This window comes from Natrix helvetica (genome assembly GCF_964273705.1).
Source record: "Natrix helvetica genome assembly, chromosome: 6".
NCBI classification, from domain to species: domain Eukaryota; kingdom Metazoa; phylum Chordata; class Lepidosauria; order Squamata; family Natricidae; genus Natrix; species Natrix helvetica.
In genome coordinates, this window is record NC_138553.1 from 4811546 (window position 1) to 4835782 (window position 24237).

Sequence of the window (24237 nt, forward strand, 5' to 3'; positions counted from 1 at the left end):
AGTGAAGACATTTATATTTAGAGTGACTCAATGGAGGTTGTTTTCCACAGGTGCAGATTGGCTGCCACACCGATAGTTTAGTCCTTGAGAAGAGATGGAGGCGTCCTCCAGTGGTAACAAGGCAGTTTAAAGTGAAGTTTGCGAAGATGGAGGTCTCCAGTTTGTGGGGAGGCCTCCTGTACATCATTGTACCAGAGAACTCTTCACTGGGCTCCTTCTCTGTCACCATCAAAGGGGCCACCCAGGCGCCTTATTTCAAGCATGGTAACACAACTCCTTCCTCAATTTATGAAAACTTTTCTGCTTTGCTGGTTGGGTCTGAACTGGGTTGCAAAAGGCATTGAAGCTAGCAAACTGTCAGGAGTCCATCTCTGTTTAGAAACCCAGCAGGAAATGGATTCTCTTTAGTATCCATAGTAGTAGTAGTATCCATAGTAGTATTTTGTATTTCAGAGAAATGTTGCACACCTTATTTACAAAAAGTAAGCTGCACCACTGTATGTCTTCTGTTTAAATAGCATCCTGAAGTGATAGTGGAGTCAAGAAAGGCTCATATTTAAACTACGAGGCTACAGAATATTGTATTCAAGGCCTTTGGAGGCTTAATTCTTTTTTTTAAATGCAGTCTGTGTTTTAATAATCTCAGTGCTCTGCAATGAAATATTGGGAATAGTGAAGTCGATTCATCTGGATATCTTGGAGAATTCATTTTAAAAATGGGTGATTCCTGACAATCCTAGACAATTGCTCTTTCTATGGCACAAATGTTAGAAATTCTGTTTATATAAAGCACCACAGGGCAAAGAGTACAGTCACCATGTGCTTTACTGCTCAAATGATTTACACTGTAACAGGAAATGCGAAACTCTACTTAGAACAAAGGATCAGGGGGTATATACCATAGACCCAAACTTGCAAAACAGCCATCTACCGGATGAATGCTACTGAAGTTGTTGCGTAGAAATACATCCCAACCATGAATTAAAAAAAAATTATCGACAACATTTCCCAGGAGAATGGATGCAGCAGGGATTTGTGAAAGAAAACCAGTTGAAAACATGGGTGAATTTCCTGCTACACTTTGCCTTTTCTTGGAATGTGTCATTGGCCACACCTTTCAAAATATCATGATCAGGAAAGCATTTTTCTTTCTCCAACCTGTTTTTGGTTTAAGAATATAATATACCCGGGACGTGTTCTGTTTCAAATGGGTTTTTTTTGTTAGGTGAAACCAGCAGCCAGGATTGGCAAGATACTATCCGCCACTATCCCGCTCCCTGGGCAGAACTGGAAACGGAAAATATCATCCTCACACTGCCGTCAGATGCTGTACGTAAACAAGATGGGATTGATTTCCTGCTTCAGACCTGGGCTCAGATGATGAGGGCCATCACACACTTAGCAGCCATCCCTTCTATTTTCCCCAGACCAGAGAGGATTGTGACAGATGTTCAGAGAGCAACAAGTACGTATAAACTAACTCACATCACACTCTGTAGAGGAAAACCACAAAACGTATCATTGGTCCACCTGTTCCTAATTTACAGGTTGAAATGTCTTTTAATAGAACCATTGTTCTAATTTATATCTACCCAACTTGCACAATCTTGTCTTTGGGCTGTGCACATCAAATAAAAACTATACAAATGAAAAAAAATTACTACAAGAGAGGGGGGGGGGGAACCCATACAAAATCAAAGTAGCCAGCGTATCAACGTATGGCCAGGGTGAGGCAGATGGGCAGTCCAACTTAGAGGGCATCTTGCCCAAATGCTAGGGTATAAAAAGAGGACTATCTAAGGGGGTGGGTGGGTGGGTGGGTGGTAACAGTGTCAGAGCATTTGAAAAGACAAGTAGGCTCTAGATACCATCCGGTGACATTGTCTCAAGAAGGGTCTTGGACAATGCCCCTCCTGTGACCACAAGTGGACAGGCAGAAAATTATAGAAACAAGAAGTCCTACAAGGAAATGTAAGGTTGCTAAGGGATTTTTGTTGTTGTAGGACTGGTACTTGAATTCCTTCCTGAGCAGAATTCACTTCATATCCTTTATTTAAACTCCTACGGTAAAACTTCCTCTGAGTTGAGGTGAACCCAACTCAGGGACATCCATAGAACAACACCAAAGTGGTTTGTTATTGCTTGCTTCTAAAAAATGTACTCAACTTTTCGGGCTAAACTACAGGCTCAGGATTTCCCATTCGCCCCTCACTGAAATACCTACTGAGTCAAAGCCACATCCCGTGTGGTGTAAACATTTTTCTTCTTTAGAGAAGTAAAATTTCGCCAATCTTGCTTCTTCCCTTTTGGGGTAGTTTGGTGTTAATACTTTGTATAATTATAATTTAGTCATTGACTGATAGGAATGTTTATTTTGTTATGCAGTGTATATGTGATTTTGATGCATGAGAGTTGTCACTTTTTTTCTGAAGGCAAGGGGAATATATTATATTACAGACAAATTAGTTGCTTTGATCTCTTAGGCCATGGCTGGGCAACCGCTTTGGGCCAAGGGAGATGGATCTTGGAGTCCTAGTGGATTATCATTTAAATATGAGGCAATAGTGTGCGGCAGCAGCCAAAAAACCCAATAGAAATCTTAGTTGTATAAACAGAGTATAGAATCAAAATCATGTGTAGTATTAGTACCACTTTATAAAGCCTTAATAAGACCGCACTTGGAATACTGCATCCAGTTTTGGTTACCACATTACAAAAAAGTTGTTGAGAGTGCAAAGAAGAGCAACTAAGAGGATTAAAGGCCTGGAGACTAAAACATGAAAATGTTTGCAGGATTTGAATTTGGCTAGTCTAGAGAAAAGAAGGACTAGGGCGGATAGGATAGCAGTATTCCAGTATTTGTCACAAAGAGGTGGGGGCCAATTTATTTTCCAAAGCACCAGAGGGCAGGACAAGAAACTTTAGATGGAAACTAATCAAGGAGAGAAGCAACCTGGAATTAAGGAGAAACTTCCTGACAGTGAGAACAATTAACCCGTAGAACCGGCTGCCCTCAGAAGTTGTGGGTGCTTCAACACTGGAGGTTTTTAAGAGACTGGAGAGTCACTTGTTTGAAAAAGTATAAGGTCTCCTGCCAGCTCTATTTTGATTGCTTGAAATTCTTCAGAAGTAATTTATCAGCAAGGGTGAGTTGGGGATATTTGATGAGACAAATTTTGAGCAAGCCGAAAAGTAGACCTATCACTTTTCCTTTCTTAGTCTCGTTTCTTTCTTTCTGGGACTTTCTTAAAAAGAAAAGAAAAGAAAAAAAAACCACACCTACAGGAACGGTCAAAACTCACATTGTATTGTTGCAATGCATTTTGCTTCTTTTCCAAAAGCGTCCTGACATTATATGTACGAAAAACTGGAGATCAAAGCACGACGGCCCAACGTTTATAGCATTGAAAAAATCCAGATTATGCAGAGGAAAGAGATATGGAAGATAATCATTTTCAGAGGTTTGGAGTGATTTCTTGTAGAAGATGTTTAAAAGCAGGGCAAAGGCCAAATCGATCCGTTCTGGGGCTAGAGTTTGCCCACCCAATCTTAATTGTTTCCTCTACAATGAGGGATCCATCTAACAGAACGGGGCAATTTGCTGTGGCCAAATGGATGCGGCCATCTCACCACAGACATCTCTCCGTGGCCAATTTGCTACAACCATTTCTCCGCGGCCTACTCGCCAACTTGCTGAAGCCATTTTGCCATGGTCAATCTACCACGGCCATGTAGCCGCAGCCGACTTGCCACGGGGCAACTCGTTGCGTAGCGAGTCCATGCTGGATAACTCAATGCGTTCAATGTTATCCGCCACTGTTTCTTTGACATTACTTCCACTGACAAGAATGGAAATCATGTCGAAGAAACAGTGGCGGGTAATATTTATTGTGTTGAGTTACCCCTCACGTTGTCCCCATGGCGAGTTGGCCGTGGTGAGTTGACTGTGGAGACATGGCCACCGTGAGTTGGCTGCAATGAGTTGGCCTAGCGGTCAAATGCCATGGTGTCACGTGACGTATCGCGATGATTTTTGTCTTTGCAGAGCTGGGGTGGGCGTGGCCTGTGTATGACGCATTTGGCCTGCGGGCCACCAGTTTGACAGCTCTGTCCTAGGCCCTCCATCTAATTATATCCCTCCCAACCTTTGGTTAGATTCGGTGCACACCGACTATCCAGTCATCATGAATGTGTGGGCAGTGCCTGACCTCATAGATGTGCAAGCTTTCTATGCCAAAGGAACCTGGGGTCCCATCCACGAACTGGGTCATAACCAGCAGAAAATTGGATGGGATTTCCCACCCCATACAGAGGAATCCACTTGCAACCTCTTTTCCGTTTACGTCAATGAGACCGTGCTGAGCATCTCCCGAGAAACAGCCCACTCAGCGCTTCAACCGCATGCGAGAAAGGAGAGGATTGAGAAGTACATTAGAAATGGAGCTAATCTGAAGGATTTTAACGTGTTCACTGCCCTTGAACCCTACTTGCAGGTAAGAAAGCTGTTTGTGGGAGGTCATTGGTATAATGTAGGTAGCCCTCGACTTAAAACAGTTCATTTAGTGGCCGTTCGAAGTTAACAATTCAAGGTTTTGATAACAATCTTTAAAGCGCTCCATGGCTCAGGACCTAGTTACTTGCGGGATCGTATTCTGCCCCATACATCCCTGCGACCCATCCGCTCGCACAGAGAGGGCCTCCTCCAGGTGCCGTCCACCAGACAGTGCCAGGGGGCGGCGCCTAGGAGTAGAGCCTTCTCTGTGGCGGGCCCAGCCCTGTGGAATGACCTCCCTCCGGATATTAGGACTACCTCTGACCTCCGCTCCTTCCGTATTAAGCTTAAGACCCACCTATTCCAAGCAGCTGGCCTGGCTCAACTTTGATCTGACCATATCGCTCCTGACGGGTTTTTAACTGAGTATTTTAATTATATTTAATTATCTAAGGGTTTTTAAATACTGTATTTTAATTGTTTTTATTTATCAGCCGACCTCCTCCTTGTGTGTGTCTCGGTATATGTCTCTGTTATATGTTTGTTTTGTCCACATATTTATTTCATATGTTTCATTGTACGCCGCCCCGAGTCCTTCGGGAGAGGGTGCGGCTAAGAAATAATAATAATAATAATAATAATAATAATAATAATAATAATAATAATAATTATTATTATTGAAAAAACCGTGGCATAACCGTTTTCCACACTTGTGACAGTTGTAGCATTCCCATGGTCCCTTGGTCAAAATTCAGACACTTGGCAACTGATTCATATTTATGACAGTTGCAGTGTGCTATGATGCTCTTTTGTGACCTCCTGAGAAGCAAAGTGTCAGCCTCGTTGTCCACAACGTCCGAGGCTGCCACATGGATATGTTGGGTTCCTACTCTTCGTTGCCCCGGCTGGAGCCCCTGGACTGCTGGAGCCTCGCCTGTCTCTCTGTTGGGCTTTGGCATTGGAGCTCAGCCAACAGCTGATGTGACGGCTGCTATTTTCAGCAAGCCAAAAAGCATGACTCAATGTAATCACGGCTGACGTGATATTCCCTTAAACTGCTGAAAAGGAACTTTAATGGATAGAGGAACAGAGGAGCAGGGAGGGGGTTGCTTGAGAAGGCTTTGACTACATGCATTCCAATAGGACACTGGGGATGGGCTCAGGGGGAGGGAAAGGGGAAATGTGGGAGGAAACAATTATTCCATTTTTGCAAGAATGTGATGGCCAGTTAGTACCGGTATGATAAAGAAGCATTTAAACTAGGATTGGTGTTTTGTTTTGTTTTATTGTTTCATCGGAATCTTGACGCAAAGTCAATGCGGAAGCCAGCTTCACTTAACAACCATGTTACTAACTTAACAACTGCAGTGATTTACCGTATTTTTGGGAGTATAAGATGCACCGGAGTATAAGACGCACCAAGGTTTTGAAGAGGCAATTTTTTTAAAAAAGTAGGTAGGTGGATAGACGAATAGAGAGGGAAAGAAAGAGAAATACAGGAGGTATGTAGGGAGAGAGAGAGATTAGTTAGTTAGGTAAGTAGATAAAGGGATAGAGAGAGAGACAGAAATAGAGAAATACAGTAGGTAGGGAGGGGGAGAGCGAGAGGGTTTAGGTAGGTAGGTAGAGGGATAGAGAGAGAGAAATAGAAAGAGATAGAAAAATACAGTAGATAGGTAGGGAGAGGGAGAGAGAGAGAGAAATACAATAGGTAGGTAGGAAGAGAGAGAGAATAGGTAGGTAGGTAGATGTTTCCAGATGTATTTATCCATGTGCTGGACAAAGAAATCACTGACAATCTGCAGCACCAAAGACTTTGTTTCTGCTGGCACAGCACTTGATCAATCTAATTCTCATCAATCACTTCAACTAAAGAGCTTTCCGAAAGGGGAAAAAAAGTTTTTGCACTCTGCAAACCTCCCAAAAACGGCCCATTTTTGGCAAAAACAGGCCGGTTTAAAAAAAGAAAAAAGAGGCATGAATAGCCTGGGGGTGTGTGTGTTGCAGAGTGCTCCTGGGGGGGGGGCAAAAAATGGCCCATTTTTCATGAAAACAGGCCTATTTTTGTCAAAGGCTTATAGAGTGCTCCTGGGGGCTTGGGGGGGGGGGGGAAACGGCCCATTTTTTGCTCATTTCTGCCCCCCCAGCCCCAGGAGCTCTCTGAAAGCCTCCATAAAGCTATGCAGGGCCATTTTGGTGAAGGGGGCAGGGGTTCAGGAGGCAAAAAATGCTGTATTCGATATACGTATAAGACGCACCCAGATTTTCAGCCTCTTTTTTGAGGAAAAAAGGTGCGTCTTATACTCTGAAAAATACGGTACTTAAGAACTGTGGCAAGCAAGGTCATAAAATGGGGCCAAACTCACTTAATAAATGTCTTGCTTGGCAACAAGAATCTGGGGTGCAATTGTGGTCATAAGTCGAGAACTACCTCATTGTAGGGTTGTGAGGTTGATGGGGGAGGGGGAGATCTTCCTCAAAAAGGATCAGTTGAGGTCAATTCCTGCAATTGATTAAAAGTGTAGAAAATGGGTTTTTGACTCCTCTGTTTTCATGCTGGTGGCCTTTGATCTAGACAACCTAAGGTCCTATAATGTAAAAAAATTAATGTAATAGGTGAGATATAGATCAAGGATCTATACAATTACTCTATTTGTCTTCAGCTGCAGGAAGCCTTTGGTTGGGACCCCTACGTCCGCATTTTAGCGAAATACCAAACCATGAGTAACATCCCAGGTGACAACCGACACAAGATGAACCTGTGGGCGGAAACCTTCTCTCAGGAAGTCAACAGAAACCTGGGTCCTTTCTTCAAAACCTGGGGGTGGCCCATTGAGGACAGCGTCTCCGAGAACCTGGCCTCATCCTACCCTGCCTGGGCTGAGGATCCCATGATAAAGTACCGGCACTCTTGAAGGACCAGAAGCCAAGATCATCCTCACTGGAGAACACTGGAATTGGGGAGATGCTTTACTCAAAAATGAGTCTGATAATACGAATGAACTTGGAAGAGTCTTCAGCTGCAGCATGAAGTCTTCTTCAGCTGTTGCCTTTGGGGGATTTCAGATCCACTACGTGATTGCTGCTACCCTTTTAAAAAAAAGAAATCTCTTTCTTAGAGGAACCCTTATTCTTGCAATTTTTAGAACCGAAGATTTTAAGGCCACGTGGAAAACACACACACACACACACACACACACACACACGCACACACTCCAACCTTATTTTAATCACTGATCCAATATGAGGAAATGGGTCCTGTAAACTATTTGCTAGCCATATAAGGCTAAAAGTAAAGAGAACCTCATGTTTTTATTACAACCTCTAATATTCTGTTAAGTTTAATTCCCAAATTGTATTTTTCACAAAGAACTCTCTCTAACGACGCCACACTTTTGAAACGATGATGATGAAGCTCTTTGCTGGTCTAAATAAAAATTGTGTACATTAAAAACTATAACTGCTTGCTCTTTCTCGCTGGCTTGTGCGCTCCGATTTACTTGGTCCTTTCGGAATTGAGTGGATTCTGGATCTATCATGTTGCTTTTCTTTTTTTCTTTTTTTCCAGTTTCTGCTCTCGTTTTGACTATGCAAGAAATCAATTTTTGAATGCTTTCCTGCTTTTTAGAAAACGTGGAAACCCTATTTTATAAAAGGTTTAATTGTTCCAAAATGTCTCCATGGGTGGTAGCCGAGGTGGGTTGCTACCAATTCGGCCCATTTCAGCCGAACCAGTAGTGGAATTCAGGTCTGGGTCACAAAACCAGCAGCGATCCGGGCCTGCCACGCCCCTGAACCGGTTCTCTCACTGCCGCCATTTTGTATTTTAGTGACTGCGCAGTAAAACCGCTAGCAACCCACCCCTGGATGGCAGCCCTTGAATGAACTTGTCTAGGGTCAGAAACTAAGCAGGGTAATAAGAACATGGATGGGAGACCACCAGCAAAGCCCTGGCCTGTGCAAATCTAGTCGATAAAATGGCAATTCTGACTCATGATCTTAAAACAGAGTTTAAAAATTCAAAGGACTAAAAGGCGAAGAAGGCAAAGGGCATGCCCTCAAGCCACCAGCTCTCACCAGGGCTGAATCACACACAAACACACACACACACAGACACACACACAGACCCCAATCCCATGTTATAGGGCTGAAATTGGCAGCTGATTCAGTTAATTGAGTCAGAGTTCTCTGGAAGAGAAAAGAAGAAGAAACCCTTCAGTAATCTTCAGTATGAGGAAGGAAAGCATTTTAAGCAGAAGAGGCTATTCTGCTAAATATGGGCAATCTATGCATTAGATTCTAGTAAATTGAAAATGGGATTGGCCAACAAATTTTCCTAGAAGGCATGAGTAAAACCCTCAAAATCTCTTGATAACTTTGAAAAAGAAGCAAGCTAGAAATAAAAGAATGAAAGTATAGCGAGACAAATGCGGCATTTTCCACTTACGAAATTCTATACTTGGATCTGGGTGGAAATGGAGATTTTGCAGTATCCTTGCTCTGGAGTGGGGTGGAAATGGAGATTTTAGAGTATCTTCCCCCAGGAGTGGGGAAGGAATGAGGATTTTGCAGTATCCTTCCCCTACTACGCCCACCAAGCCCCACCACGCCCACATAACTGGTTGTAAAATATTCCTGAATCCCACCACTGTGTACAACTGACACATAATATGAAGCTGTTCCAAGGCCTTTCTAACCATGGCTGCAATCTGCTCTTCGAGTAGGAGCTGTGAGTCTAGGAGGACCCCCAGGTTGTGCACTGAATCTGTCTGGGGTAGTGCAATCCTATCCAGAACTAAAGATGGAAGAACCTTGTTTCTAGAGGGCCCAAATAACTACAGATATTCGGTGTTGCTGGGATCGAGTCAGAGCCCGTTTCATTCTATCCAGTCCCCAACACCTCCAGACACTGGGATAGGACATTCACATCATTACTTAAGGGGCCTGGGGTAAAGATACAAAATTGGGTGTCATCAGTATACTGACAATATCTCATCCAAAACAACAGATCACCCCACCCAGCGGCCTCATGTAAATGTTAAATAGAAGGGGAGAGGGAATTGAACCCCAAGGCACCTTACAATGTAGGGGCTGTGGGCTGGATCTCACTCCCCCAGTTAACACTAAGTGGACCTGACTGTGGAGAATGGAGGAAAACCAGCACAATAGAGTGTTGCCCATTCCCAGTCCTGGAAGATGGCTGAGAAAAATACCACAATCAAGAGTAAAATCAAAATAGTAATACAAACTTTGCTAAGGATCACGTCATCTTGTTTAAATTTGTCTTTCAATTTCAAAAGAGTTCTGTGGAAATCTAAACTGGGCTCCTCCTTTGCACTTTGAAAAACTCTTTTGGATTTGCTCCAATTCATAAAATGAACATGTCATCCACCCACAATTTCTACTCCAACAGGGTATAAATAATGTTCCTAGGAATGCTTAGCCTCACTTTACAGGGAGGCACTTTGAGGACTCCCACCTAGGTTGCAAGAGCTTCTGAAAAGGTGAGTTAACTCATTCATATTTAAATCGAAATGCAGAGCATTGTATTCTTTTCTAACAAACTGCCTTGTAATAATCTTTTTCCATAATTTTCCTTGGTATCAATGAGTCCTACTGTTTTGTAGTTATCTGGGCCTTTGCCCTTCTGTGTGTTTGAAGACAAGAAACATTTGCCTTTTGCAAGCATTGATCATCTCTGACTTCTCAACAACTATTACAAGAGACTCTAAGGTAACGTCCATCCAAATGAAAAAAAAAATCTGTTGGAAACTGAGCACAGCCAGTAGTTTAGGAAATGATATAGCTGTACTATAACCTCCAGCAATACTGCAAGAAAAATCACAGCCCACCGCTTGACATCACATGGGTATCTGAATTTTTCTGTGAATGTTTGCATATCCTGTTACCTCTTGCAGCATTATATGCAACGTAAAATATACTGAAAGAAATTTAAATTTTCTTTTTCAGATCCAGCGGCACAACGTTCCAATGGATCCCCAAAGTTCTTATGATTCTTTAGTAAGGGGCATTCTGTCCATTGATGTCACGGGAGATTTCAATCCTTGTGAGCTTTTGCTCACAGGAGACCGAGCCTTCCCAGTGCTTGTAGATTCCAAGGGCCAAGTTCTCATGGCTGCATCCCAATATGGGACAGGCCGGATGGTGGTCGCTGCCCATGAATCCATGATACAGCTTCCACAGTTCTTGCCGTTCATTAAAAATGCCCTGGACTGGCTCAAGTCTTCTCCAGAGGCACTCATAGGAGTCCACAGAAGCCTGAATGCCCTCTCCAAATTGCTCCTCAGTAATGGCATTAAAGTCCAACCAGATGCAACACTTGAGGACTCCCTTGGAGTATTCTGCAGAGATGCTTACAATGATGTCCAGGCTGATGACCTTGTGCAATTTGTAAAAAGGGGTGGGGGCCTGCTCATTGGTGGCCAGGCCTGGTATTGGTCATGTCAACATGGGAAGGAGGCAGTCCTGGTTCAATTTCCTGGAAACCTGGTGACCAGTGTGGCTGGAGTGTATTTCACTGCCAATATGGGAGAAAATGGTATTTTCTCTGTGCCTGAAAAAATTCCCAGGATTCCCCTCATCACTGAGTAAGTATTAATCCATCTCTTTTTCTATGGTTATTAATCCTATATATAATAGTGGATTTTTTGTGTGACCCGTGTCCCAATTATTTAAGGTTTGCAAAATGACCTACCCCAGATTAAGCAATTATCTCATTCCAAAAATTATTTTTTGTATGCCATGTGCTTGTACAAATAGTCTAGTTTAATGAGAAGAAGGACTAGGGGAGACATGATAGCAGTTTTCCAATATCCCAGGGGTTGCCACAAAGAAGAGGGAGTCAAGCTATTCTCCAGGGCACCTGAGGGTAGAACAAGAAGCAATGGGTGGAAACTAATCAAGGAGAGAAGCAACTTAGAACTGAGGAGAAACTTCCTGACAGTTAGAACAATGAATCAGTGGAACAGAAGTTGGCTCCAGAAGTTGTGAATGCCTCAACACTGGAAGTCTTTAAGATGATGTTGGATAGCCATTTGTCTGAAACGGTATAGGGTTTCCTGCCTAGGCAGGGGGTTGGACTAGAAGACCTCCAAGGTCCCTTCCAACTCTGCTATTGTATTGTAAATACGCTGGCTGCTAACTTGTATAGCAGTCTCCATGAAGAATGGGATTATTATACTAGACTGAGAAGGGAGGAACAAAGTATCATATATCTACTTTAATAATCATTAACAAGGGGATTGATTGAGAATGACATTTTAATTGTTGTATTTTCTGTTTATGCTTTAGAAGCAAAGATATTGAATACAATAAAGTCCAATGTCTCTCAAATTGAAAAGACTTTCATATTCATATACCGTCACTGTATAAATCAGTTTCATTCACCCAGCTTGGACTGAGTGGATTGGGGAAAATTCATCCAGCCTTATTGGTTTCCTCAATTATTTGGCAGAAACACGAGTGATGCATTTGTTTTGGAATTATTGATACAGATACTTTAAATTCCACATATTCATATATAAAACATATTCAGAGTTAAAAGAATATTTATATTTCTTCCCTGTCAGAAATGACACTCTACAGACGCGATAGGACCAATAGCTTCTTAACAGCAGATAGCTTCTTAAGCATGGAAGATCTATGAGGCTTCCATCCAATTCTTCCAATAAAATTCTCTCAGCAAGCATTGCCTTCAGTTGAGGGAAATAGAGATTCTTAGGCTTATTACTTACAAATAAATTATGATGACAAATTTGGGAAGGTTCAGCACAAAAATTTGAATAAGTGTCCATTCAGTCTGCAATACTTTTCTCATCCAGTATCCATTTAACAACAGACTAGCATCTTTCTCCTCCTGCTGCTTCTCCTCTTCCTCTTCCTTCCCTTTCTCTTTTTGTTTCCCCTTCTCCTCCTTCCTCTTCTCCTCCTCCTCCACTCTGCAGTGCTGATGCTTGATATTACAGCTCAGTTTTGGTCAAGCCATTCTTCCAATGTTAGGATTCTAGTCTGAAGACCATCATACCCATGGAAAATAAAATTTTTCTTTTGTTGTTTTTTAAAGACATGGATTAAATATTCAAAGGGATTTACAAACTCTTCTGGAAGGAGTGGTGAGATTCAATGTAAAGGGTGATGACCTCAAGAATCCAATGGTTCCTTCTCCCTTGCTCATCCACGGAGCCTTGGCATTTCCAGTTGGCATAAGTGATACCTACGACTCCTTCCTGGCAGCTGCATACTACGGTCGAGGACGCATCGTAGTTGCCTCTCATGAAGCCTTCTTCAAAATATCATCAATGAAATCTTTCCTCCTCAATGCCATCACTTGGCTTTCTGCCGGAAAGGAAAGAAAGGTGGGCATTGGAAAGAACATATGGAAACTTTACTCCATGCTAAACCAAGCAAAGATTCCCTGTGAGCTAACCAACTTTAAGAAAGGCCTAGGCATATACTGTTGTACAGCCTATGATGCCAAAGAGATGGAAAGCATCCATGAATTTGTCTCTGAAGGAGGAGGACTCCTAATTGGGGGTCAATCTTGGCATTGGGCTTCAGTGAATCCTGATTCCAATGCTATGGCAGAATATCCAGGAAATAAGATCCTGAATAAGTTTGGAATTGGGATTATTCGGCACTATTTGAAAGTAGCTGGAAACAGCTGTCCTGCTGGAGAGGCCAGTGAAGTAGCTTCCACTTATAATTTCCGGAAAGCATTGTTGAAGTTCAAGGAACATATCCAAAATGAACAGATTCTACAACCACCGTATTCCTTGTGGTTCCAGAAGTTGGCGCAAGACATTGCGACATTCCTCGAGATCCCAGCTACAAACTCCCGTCCTTTCTCCTCAGTTCAGGACGATACTCTAGAGTTGGTTCAGATTAAAGGGATTCCTGAGGTCAGTGTACGTAACCCAATCCAAGCTAATTCAGAGCAAGCCATCTTACTTCAAATAGCTTCTCTGCTTTATAACGTTCTGCCAGAGTTTCAAGGCTTAGTACCCAGCCTGATGCCAAAGGATCCAAAGTCTTATCCTACAGCACCTCCTCAAAACATTCAAGTAAACGGAAGCAATACAGGTAAGAAGTGTTGTTCTTAATTTTGAATATAGTGCTTCTTCTTTCAAGATAATGACCTCTGTGTGCAGGACTTTAATTTTCATTTATGTATATAGACATGAGCATCTGAAAAATTTTATACTTTGTTTTTAGGTTATGAAGCTTGGAGAAGCACTGGCATGTATGCTCCCCCAGCAACAACGGTCACTTTATTATTCCCACCCTCCACTCTCAAAGCAAAATTACAGGTAATATTAATTCTAAATTAGACATCATGATTGATGGTTAAAATTCTGCAGGTCCTTAACACACTACAATAAGATCCCGTCCCCCTCTCCTCCCATCCATCATGCTCCCTCCTCCCCCTCTTTGTCCATTTTAAGCTAATTGAATATTACTATTTTGCCTTGACGATTTAAAGTTTCTTTTACATGATTGTAAGCTGCTTAATGTCATGTCCAGGTGAGAAGGGCTGCATAGAAGTTGTATAAATAAAGGAATGAATGAATGAATAAATAAATAAATATGACCTGATGACAAATGAATGTTGAGATCTTGTTGCATCTCAGAGAAAAGGGCAAGTGCAGGAAAAGAAAAGGAAAAATATTTTTATTTTCCAGAAAGAAAGCTCGCAAAAACAATTAGAATGCTTTCAAGTAGAGCAGAAATTAATCTCAGTAACAAAAAAATAGCTATTAATGTATTTTCTATAGGCGCTTACACTACATTTACACTACATTCTTTAAAGTCCAACTTCTACAATGTGTGTGTGTTTCTGTGTGTGTGTGTGTAATATTTTGGAGATAAAGACTATGTATGTATGTATGCACACACACATACACATGTATATATTCAATAAATATCCAAAATATTTACTAATGTCCAACTTCTCTATTTCTCTTGTCTTAATTTGTCACTCGCTAAAGAATTATACTTTTTCCTATTTTATTCACATTTTGGCTTTTTATTCATCTCTTCTTGATAGGGCTTAAAAATTGTTCACCTCTCCCCAGTCCTGGCTCTACCTGAAGGAAAATATTTTCCTCATCCAGCTCTGAGGGAAGGAAAAATGCATTTTTCTCCCAGTTTCCACAATTTTGTTTCCATTGCCACTTCTTATCAAAGCTGCCTATCTCTTAATTTGCCTGTTGATTTGACTCCCAAGGTTTGGCTTGGCTTATTCAGTCCTCACAAGGCCTGTGGTGGCAGAGCTCCAGGCAGCCATCTTGTCTTCCCTCATCCTCACCACGTGCTTGGCATTTCTATTTAATTGGCCCCTGGCTTCTCCTTGGCTTTATCTTTTCTCCTTATTTGCTTCTGGACTAGGCTTCATGACTTTTCTCTTCTGGATCCTGGCTCCTTCTGAGGGAAATGGCTTGAAAAAAAGTTGATTTCTTCATGCAGCTCTGAGGGAAGGAAAAATGCATTTCTTCCCCCATTCCTCAATTGCTGCTTCCTCTTCCATTGTCACTTCTCATCAGGCTGCCTATCTCTTAATTTGCTTGTTTGTTTGATTCCTGGCTTAGGTTTATTCAGTCATGTCCTCACGAGGTCTATGACAGAAGAGCTCCAGGCAGCCATGTTGCTTCCCTCCTTCTTGCCTCATGCCCAGCACTTCAATTTAATTGGCCCCTGGCTTCTCCTTGGCTTTATCTTTTCTCCTTATTTGCTTCTGGAGTAGGCTTCATGACTTTTCTCTTCTGGATCCTGGCTCCTTCTGAGGGAAATGGCTTGAAAAATGTTTCCTTTACGCCAGATCCTGAGGGAAGGAAAAATAAAATAAAAACACTCCTCTCCTCAGATTCTTCAGTTGCCGCCTCCTTCCTGGTTGCCTCTCCTCATCAGGGCAGTCTATCTTTTAATTTGCATTTTTATTTGGCTTCTGAGCTTTGGCTGTTTTTATTTGGCGTTGTCTTCATGAGTCCGTTGGCTCCAGAGCTCCCTGGCAGCCATCTTGTCTTCCTTCTCCAAAATGATTCTGTTTGATTGGTCACCGCTGTTTGATTGGCAGCTGGGTCGTCCTGACAATGGGGGAGGGCTGAGAAGGAGCACAGGTGCTTCTCACCTGTTCAGGTAGCTTGTCCTTCCCCAGGCCTTAAATAAATAAACTGCCCTCCATCCAAAAGCATTTAAACACTTTCCCAATGTTTTTCATCTCAAAAATGTCCCTGGAGGTGCTCAAATATTGAAGTGAGCACAGTGTAAAAAAAAAGGAGACTTTTATTTATTAGAAATGTATCCATTTTGTTATAGTTCAGATATAACATATATTTTATATTAAATATAAGTATGAATATAATATACAGTTGTATTAGTGTGTGTGTGTATTTGTGTGTGTATGCAGTTATATAATATGCAGTTGTATTGCATGTATGTGTATGTATGTGTATGTGTGTGTATATATGTTTTCGTAGATTTTCATGGGTGTAGGTATGCTGGTCTTGTTGTATTCAGATTTTTTCCCATGTAAGATTGAGATTGTCTTGGCAACATTTGGGCGAGGTCTCACTCGCCATCTTCAAAGATGTCTCCGTGGTCATGTGGCTGGCATGACTAGAGGCCGAAGGCGCATGGAACGCTGTTTCCTTCCCACCAAAGGTGGTTCCTATTTTTCTACTTGCATTTTTACATGCGATCGAACTTCTAGTTTGGCAGAAGCTTGGACAAATAATGGGAGCTAGCTCACTCTGTTATGTGGCGCTCGGGATTCGAACCGCCGAACTGCCAACCTTTCTGAACGACAAGCTTAGCCAGTGAGCCACCAGGTCCCTAGTATTAATATAATAGCATTGAATTATAAATATAAGATGCATGGACTTAAGCTCTCAGAAATTCCCTGTCAACCAGCTGAGAAATTCGGGAGGTTGAAATCCACACCTTTTAATGCTGCCAAGATGGAATTTTATACTATTTCTGATCAAAGTCAGAGTTAGTCTTCCATTTTTTAGATGTTGGAAACACACACCACCTCATTCAATGTCACCATTAAGCCATTTCTCTTTAGAGTTGACTTGTTCATTTCAATGGAGGTTGTTTTCCACAGGTGCAGATTGGGTGCCACGCCGATAGTTTAGTTAATCTTCAGGAATGGAAGCGTCCTCCAGTGGTGACAAGGCGGTTTCCGGTGCAGAGGGAGAAGATGGAGATCTCCAGTTTGTGGGGAGGCCTCCTGTACATCATTGTACCAAAGAACTCTTCACTGGGCTCCTTCTCTGTCACCATCAAAGGGGCCACCCAGGCGCCTTATTTCAAGCACGGTAAGACTACTCCTTCCTCAATTTATCAAGTTCAAAGTTGTTGCATAGAAATACATCCCAACAATGAATTCCAACAAATATATATATATATCAAGAATATTTCTCAGGACAATGGATGCAGCAGAGATTTGCTAAAGAAAACCAGTGGAAAATGAGGATGAAATTTCTATACCTCTTTCCCTTTTCATGGAATGTATCGTTGGATGCACCTATCAAAATAGTGTGATCAGTGTGAAAGCATTTCTCCTCCTCCCACCTATTTTTCATTTAAGAAAATATTATACCCAGATGTTCTGTTTTAAATGTTTCTTCAGGTGAAACCAGCATCCAGGATTGGCAAGATACTATCCGCCACTATCCTGCTCCGTGGGCAGAACTGGAAACGGAAAATATCATCCTCACATTGCCGTCAGATGCTGCACGTAAACACGATGGGATCCCTTTGCTGCTCAAGACCTGGGCTGAGATGATGAGGGCCATCACCCAATTAGCAGCCATCCCTTCTATTTTTGCCCGACCAGAGAGGATTGTGACAGATGTTCAGATATCAGCAGGCAAGTGTAAATAGTTCACATCACACGCTGCAGAGGAAAACCATAAAATATTATTGGTCTGCTTTCCTAATTTACAGGTCAAAATGTGTTATAATAGAATTATTGTACTAATGCAATTCACATCGCTCCGCAATGCACTGCAGCAAACTCATAAGTGCAGCCTGGGATATTTTACTACTTCATAAATGAAATTATAAACCTGTGAGATCTGCATTGCCCTGGGTTGCTACAGGGCAATGCAGTTTGTAAAATCACCAACGTCATGAAAAAATTACTGAAATACTAAGGGCATTCAGAACTGGAAGTATTTGGGAACTCCTCCTCCTCCCCCCTCCCCCCTCCCCCCTCCTCCACCTTCTCCTTCTCCTTCTCCTTCTTCTTCTCCTCATTCTCCTTCTTCTTCTCCTTCTCCTTCTCCTTCTTCTTCTTCTCCTTCTCCTCGTTCTCCTTCTTCTTCTCCTTCTCCTTCTCCTTCTTCTTCTCCTCGTTCTCGTTCTTCTTCTCCTTCTCCTTCTCCTTCTTCTTCTCCTCATTCTCCTTCTTCTTCTCCTTCTCCTTCTCCTTCTTGTCCTTGTCCTTCTCCTTCTCCTTCTCCTTCTTCTTCTTCTCCTTCTCCTCGTTCTCCTTCTTCTTCTCCTTCTCCTTCTCCTTCTTCTTCTCCTCGTTCTCGTTCTCGTCCTCGTTCTCCTTCTCCTTCTCCTTTTCTCCTTCTCCTTCTCCTTCTTCTCCTTCTCCTCGTTCTCCTTCTCCTCATTCTCCTTCTCCTTCTCCTTCTCCTTCTTCTTCTCCTTCTCTTCCACCTTCTCCTTCTCCTTCTCCTTCTTCTTCTCCTCCTTCTCCTTCTCCTTCTCCTTCTCCTCCTTCTCCTTCTCCTTCTCCTTCTCCTTCTCCTTCTTCTTCTTCTTCTCCTTCTCCTTCTCCTCCACCTTCTCCTTCTTCTTCTTCTTCTCCTTCTCCTCCACCTTCTCCTTCTCCTTCTTGACCAAAGGCCAAATCAGTTAGTTCTGGGCTAAAATTTGCCTCCCCAATCTTATTTTCTTCCCCCTCCGCAATGAAAGATCTATGTAACTGTATCTATCCCAACTCTTTCCTTAGGTTGGATGCATGCTGGCTATCCAGTCATGAGTAATGTACGTGCCCTACCTGAGATCATAGATGTACAAGCTTTCTACACCCAAGGAACCTGGGGCCCAATCCACGAACTGGGTCATAACCAGCAGAAAAGAGGGTGGAATTTCAAACCCCATACCACAGAAGCCACCTGCAACCTCTGGTCGGTTTACGTCAATGAGACCGTGCTGAACATCTCCCGAGAAATAGCCCACTCAGAGCTTCAACCGCATGCAAGAAAGAAGAGGATTGAGAAGTACATTAAAAATGGAGCTAATCTGAAGGATTTTAAAGTGTTCACTGCCCTTGAACCCTACTTGCAGGTAAGAAAGCTGTTCGTGGGCAGTCACTAGCATACTACAGGTAGTCCTCAACTTACAACCATTCATTTAGTTACAATGGTTTTGAAAACAACTGTTTTTCACACTCACGAACATTGTAGCTTCCCCAGGGCCTCATCATTCACATTTGGATGCTTGGCAACGGGTTCATATTTATGACTGTTGCAGTGTCCTGGGGTTACATGATCAGATTTCTGAGAAGCAAAGTGAATGGGGAGGCCAAATTCACTTAACAACCGTGTCACTAACTTACAAATTCAATAATTCAATTAACAACTATGGCAAGGAAGAAATCAGGGGTGAAATTCAGCAGGTTCTGACAGGTTCTGGAGAGCCGGTAGTGGAAATTTTGAGTAGTTTAAGTAGTTTGGAGAATCAGCAAATACCACCTCAAGCTGGCCCCAGAGTGGGGAGGGAATGGGGATTTTGCAGTATCCTTCCCCTGGATTGGGGAGGGATAGTGGATTTTATAGTATCCTTTCCCTGGAGTGGGGAGAGCATGGGGATTTTGCAGTATCCTTCTCCAGGAGTGGGGAGGGAATGGGGATTTTGCAGTATCCTTTCCCTGGAGTGGGGAGGGATAGTGGATTTTATAGTATCCTTTCCCTGGAGTGGGGAGAGCATGGGGATTTTGCAGTATCCTTTCCCTGGAGTGGGGAGGGAATGGGGATTTTGCAGTATCCTTCCCCTGGAGTGGGGAGGCAATGGGGATTTTACAGTATCCTCCCCCTGGAGTGGGGAGGGAATGGGGATTTTGCAGTATCCTTCCCCTGGAGTGGGAAGGGAATGGAGATTTTGCAGTATCCTTCCCCTGGAGTGGGGAGGGAATGGGGATTTTGCAGTATCCTTCCCCTGGAGTGGGGAGGTAATGGAGATTTTATAGTATCCTTTCCCTGGAGTGGGGAGAACATGGGGATTTTGCAGTATCCTTCTCCAGGAGTGGGGAGAGCATGGGGATTTTGCAGTATCCTTCCCCTGGAGTGGGGAGGGAATGGAGATTTTGCATAATCCTTCCTCTGCCACACGCATCAAGCCATGCCCATGGAACCGGTACTAAAAAAAATTGGGCAAAACTCACTTAACAAGTAGCTTGCTTAGCAACAGGAATTTGGCACTCAGTTGTGGCCATAAGTCGAAGATTACCTGACTTTGAGATGAGTGGGGTTGGGGGAATATCTTCTTCAAAGGAGGGAAAGAAAATCCTATCAGTTGAGGTCAAATCTTGCAATCAGTTAAAGGTGTAGAAATGGGTTTGTGATTTCCCTGTTTTTTATACTGGTGGCCTTTGATCTAGACAACATAAGGTCATATAATGTAAAATAATGTAACAGCTGACATATAGATCAAGGATCTATACAATTACTCTATTTGTCTTCAGCTGCAGGAAGCCTTTGGTTGGGACCCCTACGTCCGCATTTTAGCGAAATACCAAACCATGAATAACATCCCAAATGACAACCGACACAAGATGAACCTGTGGGCGGAAACCTTCTCTCAGGAAGTCAACAGAAACCTGGGTCCTTTCTTCAAAACCTGGGGGTGGCCCATTGCGGACAGCGTCTCCGAGAACCTGGCCTCATCCTACCCTGCCTGGGCTGAGGATCCCATGATGAAGTACCAGAACTCTTGAAGGACCAGAAGCCAAGATCATCCTCACTGGAGAACACTGGAATTGGTCTGCTAAAATGAACGAAGAGGGAAGAATTTTTCTATTTAGCTTTTGCCCATAGAGGCCTTCAGCTCCTCTATTTGATTATTACCTTTTAAAAAGAAATATGTTTTATATTGCCAGACACCCTGGGCCTGAAATGGGGAGGGGAATCTTTATTCTTGCAATCTTTAGAGTCTGAAAATTTTAAGGGAAAGTTTAAAAAGTTGTGTGTGTGTGTCAGTGGTGGGTTACAGGCGGTATGCCCCGGTACGGGCATACCGGAGCCTGCCCGGAGCACCGGTTACAGTTCTGGTACAGTGCTCTGGAGATCCCACCCACCTGCCTGATCTCCTTACCTGTCCTTACCTGATGATAGATAGATAGATAGATAGATAGATAGATAGATAGATAGATAGATAGATAGATAGATAGATAGATACATAGATACATAGAATAGAATAAAGTTGGAAGGGACCTTGGAAGTCTTCTAGTCCAACCCTCTGCCTAAGTAGGAAACCCTATACCGTTTCAAACAAATGGCTATCCAACATCTTCTTAAAGACTTCCAGTGTTGGAGCATTCACAACTTTTGCAGGCAAGCTGTTCCTCTGATTAATTAATTTAGATAGATAGATAGATGGATGGATGGATGGATAGATAGATAGATAGATAGATAGATAGATAGATAGATGATAGATAGATAGATAGATAGATAGAGAGATAGATAGATGATAGATAGATAGATAGATAGATAGATGATAGATAGATAGAATAGAATAGAATAGAATAGAAGTTGGAAGGGACCTTGGAGGTCTTCTAGTCCAAACCGCTGCCTAGGCAGGAAACCCTATACCGTTTCAGACAAATTTTAATCATTGATTCGATATAAGGAACTGGACATGTGAGCTATTTGTTAGCTATATGAAGCTAAAAGTAAAGAGAATCTCATGTTTTTATTATAATCTTTCATATTCTATTTTGATAATGGCACAGATTACTATTAAACTCTTTGCATCTCTAAATCATAGTATTTTATTTTCAGAAATAAAACTGCTTGATCTTTCTCAGTGGCTTGTGCCCTCTGATCTACTTGATCTTTTCTGAAATGTGTGGATTCTGGATTCTGTCATGTTATTTCATATCCCATCCCCCACCCAGTTTCTATTGTCACTCTATGACTATAAAGAATAAAATTTTAAATGCTTTCTTCTTTCTGTGGGTTCTTAGAAAATTTGGAAACCCTATTTGATAAAACGTGCAATTGTTCCAGAATGCCTCAGCAGATGGCAGTCCTTGAAAATCTTGGGTAGGTCTGTGGTAAGAAGAACATGGATCGGAGACCACCAGGAGATCCCAGGAAGGTGTAAACCTAGCCTCTAAAGCATTCTCTCACATCCGGAATGGGAGAATTCATTGTGGCTGACTCGCCCCAGCTGACTTGCCCTGGCACCACCACAGCTGACTTGCCACAGCTAACTCACCATGGCCAACTCGCCGCAGGGCAATTTAATGTGGGATAACTCCAGGGGTGGGATTCAGCCAGTTCGGACCAGTTCGGACGGTAGCTCCAACAATCAGCTGGGAGCAAACCGGTTCACTCCGACGATCAGGTGCCCTCCCCCCCCCGGTGCTATACTGACCTATATCTTCTCAGCTGATTTGTGTGGCACAGTTGATTGCCGCACCTCAGTTGTGTAACTCCTCAGCAGTAACGCCGAAGGTAAGTATTCTTAAAACCGCACATGTACGGGGAGTGCGCAATCACCGAACTGATTGTTAAACTGGCAGGATCCCACCACTGGATAACTCAAGAGAGGAACAAGTGAATTGGAACCTCGCTTTGAGGACTTGCAAATTGAGAAGGTTCAACCCTAAAGCAAGATAAGGCTTGCAATTCACTTGTCCCTCTCTTGGGATGCTAAATCCATCCAAGGCAAACCGAATTCCCATCCTCTATTTTACCCTAAGCTGACCCAGAATCTCTCTGGGTTTGGATAAATTTGTGTGCTCTCATCCAGTTCATGGCCGACAAGAACCACTCATGTAGATGTTGGATCGGCTGAACCGGTAGTGGCGGCAGGAGCCTCCGCCCACCTGCTTGGATGCTTCTGCGCGAGCACGAGCAAACCCGTAGCGCTGGATTTCAAAACCCAACTCTGCCGTGTAGATGTCCAACAACCTGCAATTAGAAATCCTGATTTGATCTTAGAAGATACAGTGCAGATAAAAATGGCTACTCAGCACTTTCCAGGACCTCTGTTGGCATTAAATTGAAGTCAGAAGGTGGCAGCACCATGCCAATGAATTAAACTCACAAGCACCCTTTAAAGGTTTACTAAAAGTAGAAGAGGGAGAGCAGCAGAAAAAGAATGTAAGGGAAAGGCAGAATAGAGAACAGGGAGGGAGAATGAGGGAGAAGACCCCCTTACAAAGGTTTCCCCAAAAAGTACGAAGCAGATTCCGGGTCCTGACAAAACCCCTTTTATGAAACAAATGAACAGCTAAGAAACCAGGTTCGACTTGGGAGTAAAGCCACAGATGGATGGTGAATGGCCCCTCCCATAGGAAATAAAAGAGGAGAGAAAGGGGAGTGGGCTTTTGCAGGAAACAATTTGTTTGTTCATTCGTTTCAGGAGTGTGAAGATCTGTCTGTGAATCTCAGAGACTCTGTGCCAAGACTTTCTCTTGCACAGCACGGCGTTTGGACAATATTTACATGGCAGCTTTTCAAGCTAGATAAGGTCTGTGGTCATAAATTCACCTTTGAAAGACTGTTTACCAGGTCTTTGCTGAATGGGAATGGGAGGAATCCACATTTGCTTAACAAAAGGCGTTTTGTCAGGATCAGGAATCTGCTTTGTGCTTTTTGGAAAAAAATCAAACTCTTTGCTGCCATCAAACGATTGTCTCCAGTTTCGCAACTCTGGTTTGAATTAACCACAAAACAAAATGCCCTGGCAACGTTTCTCCCCCCCTCCCCATTCCCTCGAATCTTCTTCATGATATTATCTTTATTCCACCCACAATAAATAAATGACGTTTATGTGACAAGCAGGTGACAGTCAAAGATAAGGAGTCATGTTTGAGGCTTGGTCAATACATCTTCTGTTAAAGAGGACCATTCTAGAAAGCAGAGAAGAGATACTTGAGTCCTCGGACTCTGAATGAAGTATTTTCTACTATGTTTGTCAGTTGAGCAAAGAACAATTCGTTTACAAAGATGGCTCAGAACTATAACTGTAACTATGCCATTTCCCGCCAGTTCGGTGGTTCGAATCCACCTAGCGCTGCATAAAGGAGTGAGCTCCCGTTACTTGTCCCAGCTTCTGCCAACCAAGCAGTTCAAAACCACCTAAAATGCAAGTCGAAAAATAGGGACCACCTTTGGTGGGAAGGTAACAGCGTTCCGTGCGCCTTTGGCGATGAGTCATGTCGGCCACATGACCACGGAGATGTCTTCGGACAGCGCTGGCTCTTTGGCTTTGAAACAGAGGAACGACTAGCACATACGTGCGAGGGGAACCTTTACCTTTACCTAGGGAAGGTAAGTGAATCCCACCGTTGAAGGAGCCTTCTAGAAAGCAGAGAAGATATGCTTGAGCCCTCAGACTCCGAATGAAGAATTTCAGTTTGTCAGTTAGGAAAAGAACAATTCTTTTACAAAGATTTTTAATAGAAAGTTAATATTTGACATGAAGAACCAAGAAAGAGACACTGAGTTACTTTTAAGTAGTTTCTTTTATTATTCCTCACC

At 42.8% G+C, this 24237-nt stretch overlaps 1 protein-coding gene across 1 annotated transcript in view; it reads left to right on the forward strand.

Moving 5' to 3' along the window:
• Positions 1-20841, forward strand: part of LOC309394973 (uncharacterized protein) — a 44687-nt gene extending 23846 nt beyond the window's left edge. Inside the window, exons 11-23 of the mRNA XM_081958691.1 lie at positions 77-264; positions 1226-1465; positions 4156-4493; positions 7156-7391; positions 9961-9996; positions 10120-10225; positions 10463-11100; positions 12576-13591; positions 13724-13818; positions 16614-16827; positions 17142-17381; positions 18477-18814; positions 20211-20841. Of these exons, the coding sequence (XP_081814817.1) occupies positions 77-264; positions 1226-1465; positions 4156-4493; positions 7156-7391; positions 9961-9996; positions 10120-10225; positions 10463-11100; positions 12576-13591; positions 13724-13818; positions 16614-16827; positions 17142-17381; positions 18477-18814; positions 20211-20462 (3937 nt within the window). The 3' untranslated portion in view covers positions 20463-20841. The remainder of the gene's footprint in view (positions 1-76; positions 265-1225; positions 1466-4155; positions 4494-7155; positions 7392-9960; positions 9997-10119; positions 10226-10462; positions 11101-12575; positions 13592-13723; positions 13819-16613; positions 16828-17141; positions 17382-18476; positions 18815-20210) is intronic.
• The last annotated feature ends 3396 nt before the right edge of the window (positions 20842-24237 follow it).